Consider the following 15710-nt stretch of genomic DNA (forward strand, 5'->3'; position numbering starts at 1 on the left):
TACTATAAATATTTGCCTTTTGTGATTAAGAAACCAGGAAATTAAGTCTTATGGATTAAGTGTGTAAGTATTTTTTATAACCATAAAAATTCATTATAGCAGCACTCAAAAAATTATGTCAGCATACATTTTAAAGATTAGGAAGACTTATTAACACAACCATACAGAAATTACCAATTCTTTCTTGAAACTCTACAAGGTATGTACAGTCTTCCTCAGGTATGTATAGTCTTCCCCACCTTCCTAAGTGAGACTTCAGAACACACACCAGAAAACTACAGCCTGCTGGATTTGCTTATCAATTTGCACTGTGTAAAGGAACTTGGGTTCATTGTTAATGCCTCATATATCAGGGTGCTTGTACATAAATTAAGCCACTTACCTGCATAGGCTTTGCAAGTGGATCCATTCTAACTAAATAAACTTCCAAAGTGCGTTCTTTTTTCATAGGTAATGGAAGTGTCAAGTAACAAAAGGGATCAAAAGTTACAGATATCTTAGCACATTCAGGACAAACTAGGGTAGATTTAAAAAGGCCATGAAATATATCTACAATGATGGAATCATTTCTCTTTAAATGGTTTTCCCAGGCTTCTTCAGCAACCACCTGTAAATAAAGCATGATCTGGGTTATGACAAAGTAGTAGGAAATGAATACTGAGAATTATTAGTAAAAGTCCTTGATAGAACATTCTCAGTAACCACCTAAAACACAGACATGTCACTCCAAAGGACCTGTAAGGAATGTTACTACTGTCAGGTTCGCAGGTTAAAAGATGTATGCTTTTCCTAGGATAGAGATTCTGTCAGCGGTATTACATAGTCTGAGAGTGACTTTTCAAGTAGCTTGGGGAAAGACAAAAGCAGATAAACCTAAAAATTCCATCTGCATTAATTCGTACTCATAACAAAAGAAGAGTTTCCCTAAAGTAGGAGTACTGGAGAGAGACATAATGCTGCATACTCCAGATATAAAAGAACGACAGAATGAGAATTGTTTTTCCAACTGAACTCAGCACTGAATTAACAAAAAGTCCTAATGAAGTCTTAAAAGGGCCTTAACATCCTCCCATTGCCACTCATTATCTCAAAAATAAACAGAAATTTACACAGGTTCTCAAGATCTCAATTTTAAGGTCTTGTCCTATTTTCTGAAACGTCTTCCAGAAAAAGCCCCACATAGTCAGTTTCCCAACCTTCCAATGCATAATCACATAGCAGTATCTTATAACATACAGCTTTGACTAAAATGATCAGCTCCAAAACCCCTACCTTGTCTGGTCTCCCATCCGCATCCTTTAACTGAATGTAAGGCTTTTTCCTAATTCTATTCAAATCCTCATGTAAACCATCCAAGAGAAAAGCCAGTAGCTCTTGACAATCTTGTTGCTGATAACCAGAAAACTGTGGTGCAAATCGTCCCACTTGTGTCTAAAAAAAAATAAATGCAAATACTTCTGGTACCTTAATTGTTAGAAAGAGTAGATAATTCTGAGATGCTACAGCAGCACATCAAAAAGGTAAAACTTACAGTTATAAAAGGTAAGCTTTTCAATGGAGACAGGAAGTAAAAATTAATTCTCAAAGACCAAAGCACAAGGAAAGGTGACACTGAAATATACATCCAAGTGTTTTAATGAATGGACTGCATACTGATGAATAGTACTTCAAATTCTTTTTGCATATTTCTCTAAGTTTTGCATACTTAGAAGTACAAAACCGAAACTGACAATGTATATTCAATGTAATTTCCCTACTGACCTTGAATGCTCTTGGGGTAACATAGCTGTATTTTCCTGACCACATTTGCTTGATAAGCTCAGCATAAGATTTTGCTATTTCACCTCGCATTCCTAAAGGATTGTCAAAATTCAGCTCTTCTTGGTATTTATCATTGAGGAAGTACTCTGTTAGAGGAGGTGTGTTGCTCAGACACTGCAAACAAAAATACAGACTTTTTAGAACAGTGATTTGAATTAGTTCTAAACAAAGAACGTTTGAATTTTGTTAAAGCAGCCATGAACTGTAATGTCTAGTACCTGCAAGGAAGACAGAAAAAACCCCAAACGATCTTTTCCAGGAACAAATAATGGTTTCAAACCAAGATTGGCTGCAGCTGTCATTACAAATGATGCACAGATATCTGTCAAGAGCTTTACGTCAAAATTTATAAAACCAACCAATCATAGCATGACAATATAATTCGTATCAAGATTTAAAACAAACAAAAGAAGGTGTTTCTTGAGACATGAATGGCTTTATGAAACTTGTTGCTGGAAGTTGTAATAGGTGCACAAAGAGGAGAGTACATATGTACTTGGAAGAGAGAACCAACAGGGCTTATTAACTCAAATTATACCATATTCAGAGCAACATTTGAAAAAAAAGCTTTATTTTGGCAGGCGAGAGGTGAGGATGCTTTCCCTTTTCCTTCTTTATGTTAATATCAGCTTATGGATGCTGTTGGAGACAGCAATCTGTGCTAGAGGGACTAGACTCTGAATCACAGTGCTGCAGCCCTTCCTATGTTCTTTTAAATTTTGTGATGCTGTTTAGAGCCAAAATTGGTCCAAGGAAAGCAAGGACCTTGTTTTAGATTGAAATAATCACTTATCCTCTGTACAAGCTGGACTCTTCTCTCAGCATTTGGAGACAGCAGGATGTAATTACTGAAGTACAATTTACAATTTCACTTTGAATTTTTGTGTGCTACTCTTCACACTCCTTTAGACACAAACATTTCTATGACTCAGGAATTATCTCCATGCCACGCCTTAGCATATATTCTTAAGAGTTTGTTCATTAAACATTGTAAGCTTTTCTGCATTTGTTCCTTTATTAAAAGATTTGAAGAAAGGTCAAGTATTTCACCAGTCTCATCTGCTTCTGTGCAAACAAGGGGAAGAGCTCCTCTTATGCTACTACATAAGATACAAGAATTGGCCTAGAAGAATTGCAACTTTACCGAGTGGGGCAAAAAAAGTTATTCCTATGTCTGCCTATCATACCTGTGCAATATTACAAAGCAAAACCAGTCACATGCTGTAGAGAGCTGAGTTTCATGCCTATATTAAACTCCTTCCTTTCTCCTCCTCCTCCTCACCTAAAGCTTTCAGGATCTGTCAACACTGCAAAAAAAAATTCCTGGTATTACAGACCCTTTTAGGCATTGAGGGTTGAAGAAACCATTTTTCTCTTGCTATATGGCAAAGAGCTTTTACTTCCAGTAGTGGTGATCCCAACTCCCCCTACCTCACAGATCTGTACTGTCTTCTGGATTATTTTTTGGCTGGTTTAGGAAATGAAATCAGTTCAACTGTTCAGCTTAGTGTGAGGAATGTCCAACACAAGGAACTCAATAATACGAAATAGTATATTTTTCTACATGTCTTTCTGTTAGTCAAGCACTATACAATGCGCTGACAATGTGGATTCCACAAAAAAAAAAATTCATCTGCTTCTAGTTTCCACCTGGTAAACTGGTTTTGTCACTTTCTCAGAATATTAATTAATATTTGTAGTGTAAGGCAGGAAGATTACTACAGATAACTTCCCTTTTTCCTTTAACAATTTCCACATTACAACATAAAATGACACTGATGGTTGTATTTGAATGCACAAATGTCTATCTCAACACAGCAAGTTTTGAGGCACAGAGCTGATATATTTTTCTAAAATATCAGATATCAAAACTTTTAAAAGAGTAGCTGCTAAAGGAGCTAATAAATTGGCCACATACCCATTGATCTTTTCCATGTAACTGACAAAGCTAAACAATTACAAACATGTTTATTACTCTTTGAAAAGACTGACAATGGAGAATTATTTGAGATCATGATTAAAGTCACAGGAAAAAAAGCATTCAGAATCCAATTTGAAAGGAAGCCTACATTCTTATTTTCTCATGTGATATGTTGTCGGTTATCAAGGAAGCCTTATCGAAAGTGTATTAGAACCAAGACAATCTACTGGACAGTAAAGTGATCAGATTTATGTGTCCTGTTCAACCCAGTGATTCAGGGTTTTCTGTTTGTTTCAAAACACAGACAATAAGTAAACTAAAAGTATACCGACAGATGAAGAATAATAGCAACCAAAAAAGCCAAACAAATACAGTAAAACTATGGAAAACTGTTTGTGAACTAAAGAGGTAACAGAATGGCACTTTATTTCAGATACTGCAGTCTCTACAAGTTTTCTTTAACCAACACAATTTCTGTAACATTCTCTGAACCTAAACTGGTCATCTAGTGAAAAGATCATGGGAAGTATGGAACAGAAGGTAGAAACTCCAAGAGAAAAACCACAGGAGAGAGGATCAGTCTTCAGCATGACAAGGGTTAACACTGAAATCATACTTCCATGTTACATATTAATAACTTGGATAAAAGTTAAGATGCACAGGAAAATGAAAAAAAAACAATTCAGTGTTATGTATAAATACACATATATATATACATCTCAATGCTGTAGTCTCACTGAAATACTGTATACAATACTAGCCTATGATAATGTTAGCAAGTCTACCTGTCCTATGAAACCCTCACAGAGGGGGAAATATAGTAATAAAAATAGTCACATCACACTCTTCTAAATCCATGTAATTTAAGTATGGAATGATTCTGATATAAAAGTTTGCACAGACTTAATTGATGAAAAAGAAAATGAATGAAGAAAGACAGCCACCAAGACAGTCAGTGGCCTGCAAGCACTTGCCCTGTGACAAAAGGCTGAAGCACCAGGGCTTGTTCAGGCTGCAGAAGAGACTGTTTGAGTGAGGTCCATGAGTGGCCTTCTAGTACCTATAGAAAGTTAAGGGGAAGATGGAACCAGGCTCTTCACGGTGTCACATATTAGGAAGAAAAGAAACAATGGCCAGCAGTTGAAACATGAAAGGTTAAGAATATAAGGAAAAAAGTTTTCACTGTAAGAACAGTCAAGCAGTGGAACTAAGAGGCTCTACCTTCTTGGGAGATATTCAAGATCCAAGTGGATAAAGCCCTGGTCAACCTGTTCTGACCTCAGAGCCAACCTTCCTTTGAGCAGGAGGTTGCACCAAAAACCTCCTGAAGTTCCACGAATCATCCTGTAATCCTAAGGGAACAACGAAATATCTCTTCACATCCCATATGGAGTACTACACAAAAATAATGATAAATTTCCAAAATAAAGAAAACATCTCTACCTATCATGCCAGCAAACGGGGGAAATGAGAAGGAGACACTAAGATCATGAACTGAGATACTGAAAATTGAATATTCCTTTAAGTGTCCTGGTTTTTCAACTTCAGGTGCTACTTATTAAGAATTTTATGCAAGGAACATCGAAATTTTGTATTTCAGCTTTCTAATAAAAGACCAAGAACTGCCAGACTAAAAGGAAGATCCAAGTCACAGGAGAAGGAATGATTTACTTTACATGTGTCTATCCTACTTTTTTCTGTTCACCATCAGACATGGCAAAAAGCGCTCAGTTAATACATTCCTTAACCCAAACTCCACATGCCTACAGCAACTGAAACAGAGCAACAGAAACATAACAATTTCAGAGATTGGTGAAACATGCCAACTTTGTCTAGATAAACTCACAGCCGTAAGTAACCATAAAGAGAATATTATTCAGCTTTCTGAAGAAAGAAAACTTCTGAAATACCCATTGCAAAGCTTGTTCAGAAGTCAGGTGTATATAATCACACTGATGGAAAAAAGCCATAAAAATGTTGGAAAAAACCGAATGTTTTAAATAAAAACATTTACTTTCTTTCTTCTCCCATTTTTTTAATCACAAAACAAAAATTTTGGAACTCTCAGGTTTTCACTGTAGAAGAGAAAAAAACCATTTCCACAGAGCTCTAATCTGTAATAACCCAGCAAAATAGGAAAGTAATACTTGGAAAACATCCACAGGTGGCAGCACAGCAATGCTTAACGAGACTCATTTTTTCTAATGAGTGAATGTGAATGAAATATCTGCTTGCAAAGTATTTTTTTAATATGGGTTCAAGCATTTGCAATAGTAGCTATTTCATAAAAGCCACAAGCTCCCTTTTGTCTTTCCTGTTTTATTTCATGCTCATATCTGCAAAAGCAGACATTTAGGCCTAATTAGTAAAAAACAAGCCTTAGGTGTTTGCATTGAAATAAAATAAATACATGGAATACTGCCTTCAAAAGAATCTGAAAAAAACTATACAAAAGTTCCAATACAACCAAAATAAGAAAACTGAATTATTGCTTTTTTAAAAATTAAGGAACAGTGGTAAAAGAACAGCACTTGGGAGATATACAGTGGTATTTTAACCTTCTTGGCCGTACTCTTATTCAGCTTGCAGCTGTCTGTAATCCCACTGAGATCTTACCCATCTCTTCTTCACTGTACTCTAGTTGTCCTGAGCTTTTTAACACTGAAAAACCCTACCTGGAAGGGCAAAGGTCTCTTTACAATAATCACTTAGAAGGATAACGGGGCAAGCCTAACCTTATCTATAGGCTGAAGAACTAATAAAGAACTTGCAACAAAATTTAAGACATTGCCAGGACTTTCACATTTCTACCTAGTATGTTTACAGGGCAAGAACCTTCACACAAGTTTGTCAGACTAAGGAGACGAAGCTGTGTGAAGAACCTATCCCTATTCTTCAAGGAACACTGATAATAGCTCTGATGCAAACCATCTTCACTGTACATGAGACAAGACCAAAGAGAAGCTGTGTGAGAAATGCTGTGGTTTCTGAAGCAGAAATGGCTCTTATGTGAACTCTCAGGGGCCTCAGTGCTCCCTGGAAAGCCCAGAGAGCTGAGAAAAGTGGCAATCAGCTGGTCTGTTGAAGGAAGCTGCACTGATCACACTCAGCACCAACTGAACGGAAGGGATCAAAGCAAAGCTTTTGGTATTAATGGAAATGAAACTACTTCAGAGTCCCATACTCTACAATAAACTATTTTGTTTAAAGAAAACAGATTTATCCTGATAAACAGCCCTGTGCTAGCACAATTGTGAAGGAATACACTTTAGGAAGATAAGTAAGCTGAAGCAGGTGACCAAAGCAGATCAGAAAATCACAGATTAGTTGAGGCTGGAAGGCATCTGCAGACTCTCTGGTCCAACCCACTTGCTCAAAGACAGGTCACCTAGAGCAAGTTGCTTGGGACTTTGACCAGTGAGGTTTTAAGCATCTTCAAGGATGGAGGCTTCACAGTTTCTTGCTGAGGGTGTGTCCTGCTCCATCATCCAGGTTAATGCCTACAGCACTCAATATGACCAAGCAGAATTCCCTATTTTGCCATCCACATACTATCTGAGCCCATCTTTTTATTGCTTCCAAGATTAAGACAGGTCAAAACATGTTCAGAGTGCTTTGGCCATAGGCATTACAGCCAGAATAATCCAGTGTTACTTTGATAAAAGTAGGAGGTGAAATTAATAGCAAATTAGAACAGTGAAATGCGTGCTTTCTGTGTAACTGAAAAAAGATGCAAGTGGTGGTAAGAGGAAGAATGCAGCCTGTGAGACCTTAGTGTGTTAAGAACACATCATACTTCCACTAAAAAGCACTTCCATGGATTTCTTAGATAACATTAAACTCTGAACAGTACTTTCTTTGAGAGATAATTTCCATCTCCTTGCTAAGAAAGCCACCAAATAATGCATTTGAAAAAACACACCTTCAAGGACATATTAAAGGTACCATGCCAAACTCAAAGCTGCACTGCTCAATAAACACCTCATTTTCTTACCAGAGCACTGTCTTGGTCATCAGCAAACCTGTATTTATTAATTTACACTACAGTTTCTCAGAACTTAGTTGAACAATTAATTCTCTAGATGTAACTGAAAAGCAATGAAGTCAAAGCTGATATAATTTCTAATGCAGATGTCAGAATTAAATCTGTTTAAGACAATGGGATAATGATGTGACCTGTAGCAAGTTTGTTATGCTGTATAACACTCCTAAGGCAACAACCCATGCTTAGAATTCTCAGCTAAAAGGTTACTTTTGAATTACATATACACAAATTCATGTATACCAGTTCAATTAAGGTTTGGATAAGTAATTAAAATTGTCCTTACTTAATCAGTATAGCTTGATGAACCATGTAGAATCATAAAAAAAAAATTCACTATGTAGCAAGAATATTCTTTGAATTCAACTTTTAAAAGATAATTCTGGTTGACGTACTAGACAAAAACATACTCTTTTCTTCCTTTACAACAGCATAATGACGCAATTCAGTAATCAAGAGAGGTTACGCGTAGAATTTTTATTTAGAATGGACACCGCAAAATGTGTGTCATTCCCCCTTTCAGTTCAGCCATCTTTTGTGTAGCATACTAAAAAAAAATTTAATTACTTCCTGCACTGTTCAACTTCTCTTCAAGTATCCTACAAAAACACTTTAAGAAATAAGAATAAGTTTAATTTTATAGATGCTTTATATCAGTAAGTATGGAATAAGCATGGAATAACCCTATATATCAGGTGGGGGCTAACTGTCTAGAAAGCAGCTATATGACCCAGGGGTCCTTTTCTGTGGAAATGTGATCCCGCTGTTCACCCTCATCGGAAAGGTATCCAGCTGCAAACTGGGCAGTATTAGCAACTGCAGTCAGAGGCAAAGGAGAGAAATCCTTGCCTCCATTTGGAACTTGTGAGACTGCTGCAGGAGCACTGTCCTGTTTAGGGCTACCCAGCGTAAGAAAGAGCAGAGAAGGGACACCAACATGGTCAAGGGGCTGGAGAACAATATACACGGAAAGGCAGAGCTATATGCATTAGTTTGACCTGAAGAAGACAAGATTAAGTAAGGGGAGAGCTTATAGCTCTCTGCAGCTACCTAACAGGAGGCTACAGAAAAGTAAGGCCAAATTATTCACTGCTTCTTAACACAAAGAAAGGATAGAAAAATCTATACACACTATGAAACTCTGGAATGTTTCTTCTTTTGAACGAATTTCAACAACTTCATAAACCTAGCTTACAAATGTACCTGAAATTCCTTTTTTACCCAAACAAGCTAAAGAAGGAATGCAACATTTGGGTCGTGTTGTTTTTTTGTTTGTTTTTAATTTTACCCAAAGAGATCACAAACATAAACCAGGAACCCTTGTAATGACCAAGGAGGAAAAGAGGGTAACAACTCTGTACCATGCTTGGTTAAGATCTATCATTTTCATACTCAGGAAAATATGTGAACAAGAACTTAAATACACATAAGAGTTTTTTTACAAAAGGCTGCTCCGATGACAAAAAGCGAGTTTGAGAACTAAACAAAGCCAAATGAAACTCCTAGTTCTGATCAACTGCAGCTTCCACTTAAAATTAAAACACTAAGGTTTCTTCATCTTGGTAGAGTAATAGTAGATATACTAGTATTTCTCTTGCATTCATAGCAAAGACACAAGCTGTGACATTCCTGTAAAATACCTAATCCATGAAACAGCAGTTATTCAGAGAGTAAAGGTCAAAGGAAAATATTTTCCACAGTTCCTGCATGTTAACCTGTACACTAAAAGTACATAATAAGTCAGAAATAAAGGCCCAGTAATCTATCAGTCATATACTTTTTGACACTCTTTTTGGTACTACAACTGCTACTCAAGTGCATTTCAATAGGAAAAGGCAGGTTTTGTGACATATGTGCACGGCAATTATTACAAAAAGCAAAGAATCCCACTTAAAGAGTTCACTCATGTAGAACACTGGTCAAACCTCCTTCTGACATTGATCATTATGAACGCAGCTACGTAAATCAACTTTTAAAGTATTCCAATAAAGATGCATTATTTCCTCACTTTTAATCCTATCCCACTACTTAGCAGGATCTCTAACTATTAGTTTTGAAATATGACAAAATAAAACAAGATACTATTTTCAACTAATAAGACTAGCTGATTTTATTTTAAAGTACATACCTGAATTGCTGAATTCATGAAACATGTATTCCCCAAGTTACTCAGGCCACACAGGCCTGGCTGCTCATTGTGTCTTCCTGGCTCTGAATAATCATAATTCTTATAAGCAGTATATGATGGGAGACAATAGTTTGAATTTTTCACACTGTAAGAAAACAAGACATCTTTCACAATGTAAACACGTACTCTCTAGTACTTTAAAACATACAAGTACTTTATAAACTTAAATGATTAAAAATGTTAAACTAACTTCTGTGTACAAGTAAAGATTTAAAACACTTAACTTTTGTAATAACATTAATGTCAATTTAAAAGTCACCTGTGCAAACAACCAAAATCAAACATACTGCAGTAACTGCAATTATTACATCCCTACCCCTTTTTAATAGGAGCAGCTTCACAGCTTACTCTATTCTTCATTGCTCCATCATATTTTATACACTCAGACTTTAGACACCACCAGCAGCAATCAATCATTTACGTTCCTTTTGCATCCTGCTACTGCAAGAGTGAGGTCGGTGGGAATGGGAATGCAGAGTTACAGGTGAAAGCTGAGATTTCCAAGGCCACTGTGGCATAGCTGCTTCACTGCATCAGACAGTCTATTTATAGCTTCCCTGCTAGGACAGCACAATCCAGCATGCAAATGCAGAAAAGCCTTGAGAGGTAAAGGAATGCGCAAAATGCCTTGCAACAACTTCAATATACATCTATGATGTATCTGTTTGGAGAAACTGGAGAAGACTGAAATAGGTAAAATGATAGTATTTAAAACAATTTGTTTCCAGATGAAATACAAAAGTATCAAATATAAACTAACGCTCAAAACCGTAAAGCAAGCATATCTGAGAACACTAGAAAGGCAAAGAAATCTTCTAAGAGATGTTCTGTAATATGTTAGAAAAAACCAAGCAACCACAAAGGTTTAACCTTTTCAGGCACTGATCGTAATGAAATCTGTGTGACAGCAGCTTTGGCTAAAGTTCAGTATTTCTGCAGCTACTAAGCATCATTCACATTAAAAGCAACATGAACAAAAATTTGAAAGTCAGTTGCTAAGAATAAGGAAAAATATGCACTGCAAAGAATCAATCCTGATAAATGAGATTTACAGTTGCAAAGTCTGAGAATGCAAGTGCCCAATGGTTACACTCCAGCCATTACTCCTGAACACTACTATGCTCTTTACTGAACTCCAACTGTCCCCTCAGTGCACAACTACTCACTTTTCGTAAATACCTGCTATTTAATCAAGTTATCAAAAATTTCAAACAAAAGGTGATGAAAACTTCTCCCTCTTTCAATGTCTCAGAAATTTCTGCAGTTTATAGCTCCACTGTCCATAAAGGTGCTGTTATCAAACCTTTACATCTGCTCATTTCTTTTTAATAGCTGACTTTCCTATTAGTTCTTCCCTTTTCTATACATACGCCTTTTATCTGCTCTCTGGCTTGCCCCTAAACTAGCTAAGAGGTATTGTGTTTACTGGTCATTCTCAACGAAAAAAAACCACTGTAAAGTTAATGTTCACCCACGTATGACAGATTCCCAGGAAAAATTACCTTCCATCTCCCTTTGCAGTTGCAGTCCAGCCACTGCAGTGAACTCCAATCCCCTCAAGCTGGCAAGCCTCAGTTCCCCCACGAATCAAAACCACAAGCTTGCCACTGGTGCTAATGCAACCCCCACAATATAACCAACCCAACAGTGCACAGCAGCAACAGAAATGCACACGTACAGGGTACACAACAAGCTTCTACTTTCAGCCTTGCTTCCTTCCTACTGTTGTCCTTACCTGACTTAAAGACAACACTTTTCACACAGTTAACAAAAAAGAAATCTCTTTGAAATTTAGGAGATGTAGGGGTAATGAACTGATTGAATTTAATTCTTCTGGGGATTTTCATTCGTACTTCCCCCTCTGCAGCTTTCCCCCCCTTCACGAACTGCCAGCTTTGGAGGGACACTAGGAAGCTAAGGAAATGCAACTGGTATTTTTTGGCTGCAGTTTATTCATGTGAAAGATTTTCTCAAATTAGCTGAGTACCATGACAATAACTTAGTGCAAGATAATTGCAGTGCAGATAGATGCAGTGTGTATTTGCTCTAAGGGACAAACTGTCAGTTTACTTCTCAAAAGGGAAAGACATTTCTGAGCTCTTTCATCTCCAGTACTGGCCCACAGAAATATATTTGAGGGGTTTCGAGAATAAGGTTACCACTCATACTGTGAATCAGGTCTATTAATATATTTTTCTTTCATGGTTCTATGATATTTTATCAAAACATATCCTACAAAACACAGTGCCTACTGCATGCAGGATACTAGGAGATCTCTACAGCTCTATCAGTCTGCAAACTTTAGTTGTAAAAGAATGATTTTTATTTAAATCACATTGTTGCTTTGCTTTTTATGCTTTTGAGCTGGATGAAAAAGAAATCATTAACAGTCAACAGTAGATAGCTAGCAAGGGAAAGCAAGTAAAGATGCAAGGTAAGTCTACATGAATTTCATTCAAACAGAAATATCCTAGAAAAAGTAACTTGTGCTAACTGTGTGTCCCCAAGCCTCCAGGTGCTTTTCCTGCAAAACTTTCCTACCTTTAATGAAGGAACAATGCAGAGAAAAGCAGAGGGGTAGTACTATGGCCAGTCAAGTAAGAGCAGTAACAGAAAGAAACACTGATAGTTCTTAGAAAAAATTGCTTCACAGAAGGCGAGATTTGAAAACATGAAACCATCTTCAGACCCTTGAACAGAGTTCTTGAAATGGCAAAAATGGTAAAAGGAGGTTTCCAAATGAGATTTTATTATCTGTAAATCCATACATTTTGAATTGCATGTACTAGATCTAAAATGACTGATTTGTACTGTCTGTATGTGCCTTTAAGCATCAAAGCAGCTTTCAAATGGCAGTGATGGACCCAGAGCACTCATTGTACAGCCGGAGTTCTGGGGAGCATGGATTTTCAACAGAGAAGACTGGAAAAGCATCACTAGCTTTGGAAAAGACATAATTTGACAGTGGAATGCCATATACCAACAGGTATGTAACACATGCTGCAAAAGGAATTTGAGTGGCAAGAAGAAGCCCAGAAAATTAGAAAGTTTGGAAGACTTACTGAGCTCTGTAATATTTCTACCATCTTAATGCACTGCCAATGTGTTTTTGTGACCAGCCACTTTAAGAAACCTGTTATCAGGTTTCATCAGATTTTAGAGATACCTGAAGTAGCAGGAGAGGCCCATGTCACAACACAAAGATTACTATCTTTATTTTTGTTCATTATCATTGTCTGGAGAGCAAAAGATAACATTTTAATCTACTTAAATTGCCTTTGTCATAATATTTGGTTATGTGTCAGGTACAACATGAAGAAACTGTTTCTAGGGGCAATGTACTGTAATTAACACTTGCACTTCCTGGAATAAGCATATTGAAATATATGAAGCATGTGAACAAAGCTGCCAGCTGTCCATTTTGACAGGCTGACACTACTAAATGATGCAAACAACTCATTTCAGGAGTCTAAAGCAATGGTTACATATGAAACAAACAGAAAAACTTTTCACTTAATTCCCCAAGCAAAATCCCTGTTCAGGTGTTTTTAATCCCCATCCCACATAATTTAAAAAACACCATATGTGATATAAAATGTCTTGCTTTATTAACAGCAATAAACAGAAATTCCAGTAAGACCTAAAAAATGTGTGTCTCTCCCTGCTCTTCTGAATCCACTAACACTTATTACGCTAATCCTCCTATGTTATTCCTTCAACAAGACCACCTGTAAAGGCAAAAGAACACCAGTGATCAATTATTTGGAATCCTCCATTCCATCAAATGCAAACTCACATTTACAGAAATGAAGGCTTCAGACTGGATAAAATTTGCACACGCTATTTCTGATATCTAATGTATGACTACCTCAACACACGATTAAATATCTACGAATTTAAGGCTTACTCTTACACAGAACACCTCCTGGATTAGAAAAACATTACAGAAATGTGTACCATACCAAAAAAAACCCTGATACTTTCAGATTTTTAACATAATTTGTACTCTATAGGTGAGCACTAGTTATTGCAAAAGCAGGCTTGCAATGACTAGTATTTATGACCCTTAATACACACAACATGTTGTTTACTTTTTCTGCCTTATAAATCATCTTTGTCAGTTAAAATTATCTTCAAAACAAATGCTGGTATTTCCTTTAGAGTCACAGCACCTCATGCCCATGCGGAGATGCCAACAGATCCTAGAAAGCCACATATGTATAATTTCACTATTGCACAAAGGACAATGTGCAATATAAGAGACAATAAGGCAGAAGCATGGAAATAAATTCCAGACAAAGCTGACATTAAGTAGTTAATTAAGAAAAATAACGAAGATAGTATTAATTAATGAAAAAGAAGTGCTTTCTTAGACAAGAACATATTTACAAAAAGAATGGAACGTTCTTAACCCAGAATTACATAATACAAATAAATACAGAGATATATCTTTCCATTCACTATTTGAAGCCAAAAATTCTTAATGCAAAACTATGTACTTTAAAGTACAAAGTGTATTAATGGATACGACTTCATCACTGAACATACACTCTGAGAGAAGTGCTGCTAAAGATTCATATGCATTACATCTTGTATTGAATGGTTAATTTTTGATTTATAAAATATTTTAAAGTCATCATAATTGGATTATTGCATTTTAAGGAAAACCATATACTTCTGCACTGAATATCTGTCTTATGTAACATCCAGATGTACTGTGTTTTGATATACAAGAGAAAACTGACTGGTACTTCATAATACTACAGAGTACATGTACCTATTAACTGATTTACAAATTAAGTTATAGTTAAATCACTTAAAAGGACCGATTCCGTATCAAATCTGAAATTTATATGACTTCCTTTTAAATACGTATTTCTGTTGAAAATCATAAATTGTAAAATAACAACAAACGAACAAACACCTTCAAACCCCAGAATTTTTCCTTTAAGTTCTAAAAGCTCACATTTTGGCTCCAAAATAAACCAAGAAATAAAATCAGGTAAATCATGTGAACAAACTATCTTTAAAAGCTGCAAGAGCTGGCAACAGGTTTCGTAAGTGCCTCCTAAACATAACTACATCACTAGCAAAAAGCTAATGTAAAAAAAAAAAAAAAAAAAAAAAAAAAAAAAAAAAAAGAAGAGAAAATAAAAAAGCCTTGATGGCTTGATTTAAAATCACGGCTCCCTAGAAAAAAGTAACTGTTAAGTGTTGGGGTTTGGCAATACCACTGCATTTTGCTTAAACACTAGGAGAAGAAGAGATTAGTTCTCAGCTAGGGGCTCAGCTCTGATCAAGTAACTTTTTGCACAATCATAGATAAAATACTCTTCTTATTTACTACACATTCACACACAGAGTACAATAGACTGCAGTTAAATACACAGATTTCAACTGTTCAACAGTGAGAGTTGGGGCTACTCACAATTGGTAGAAGCACAAGTGACACTTCACCCCTTAGGAAAAATCACTTCTGAGAAGTGCAGTATTTAACTGTAAGATATTGTATATTTAATATTTATGTCACTTTTTAGTATTTAACATCTTCAAATGTGATCACAAAATGCATGTTTAGAAAAATATTAAAAATTTCAATGAATTGTAAGAATAAGGCTCTTCAACTTCCCCCAGCTTGCATTAAAGATGAGTGCTCTCTGGTTTCAAGCATTTGAAAGATGCTCCATTATCTGTTAAAGTGAAATAATTCCATGTTTTTCTATATTCACCAACTTTTT

General features: G+C 36.2%; 1 protein-coding gene across 3 annotated transcripts in view; it reads right to left on the reverse strand.

The window, feature by feature from the left end:
- Positions 1–15710, reverse strand: part of USP15 (ubiquitin specific peptidase 15) — a 60979-nt gene that overhangs the window by 9349 nt on the left and 35920 nt on the right. For 2 of the 3 annotated variants that reach the window (XM_032106214.1, XM_032106215.1), the window contains exons 8-11: positions 9913–10057; positions 1762–1935; positions 1273–1431; positions 383–607 (exon numbers count right to left, since the gene is read on the reverse strand). In XM_032106214.1, the coding sequence (XP_031962105.1) occupies positions 383–607; positions 1273–1431; positions 1762–1935; positions 9913–10057 (703 nt within the window). Of the gene's footprint in view, positions 1–382; positions 608–1272; positions 1432–1761; positions 1936–9912; positions 10058–13162; positions 15663–15710 lie in introns of those variants that run through there. The other variant, XM_032106216.1, reaches the window with a different exon arrangement.

The sequence above is a fragment of the Corvus moneduloides genome, chromosome 4 (assembly GCF_009650955.1).
Source record: "Corvus moneduloides isolate bCorMon1 chromosome 4, bCorMon1.pri, whole genome shotgun sequence".
NCBI classification, from domain to species: domain Eukaryota; kingdom Metazoa; phylum Chordata; class Aves; order Passeriformes; family Corvidae; genus Corvus; species Corvus moneduloides.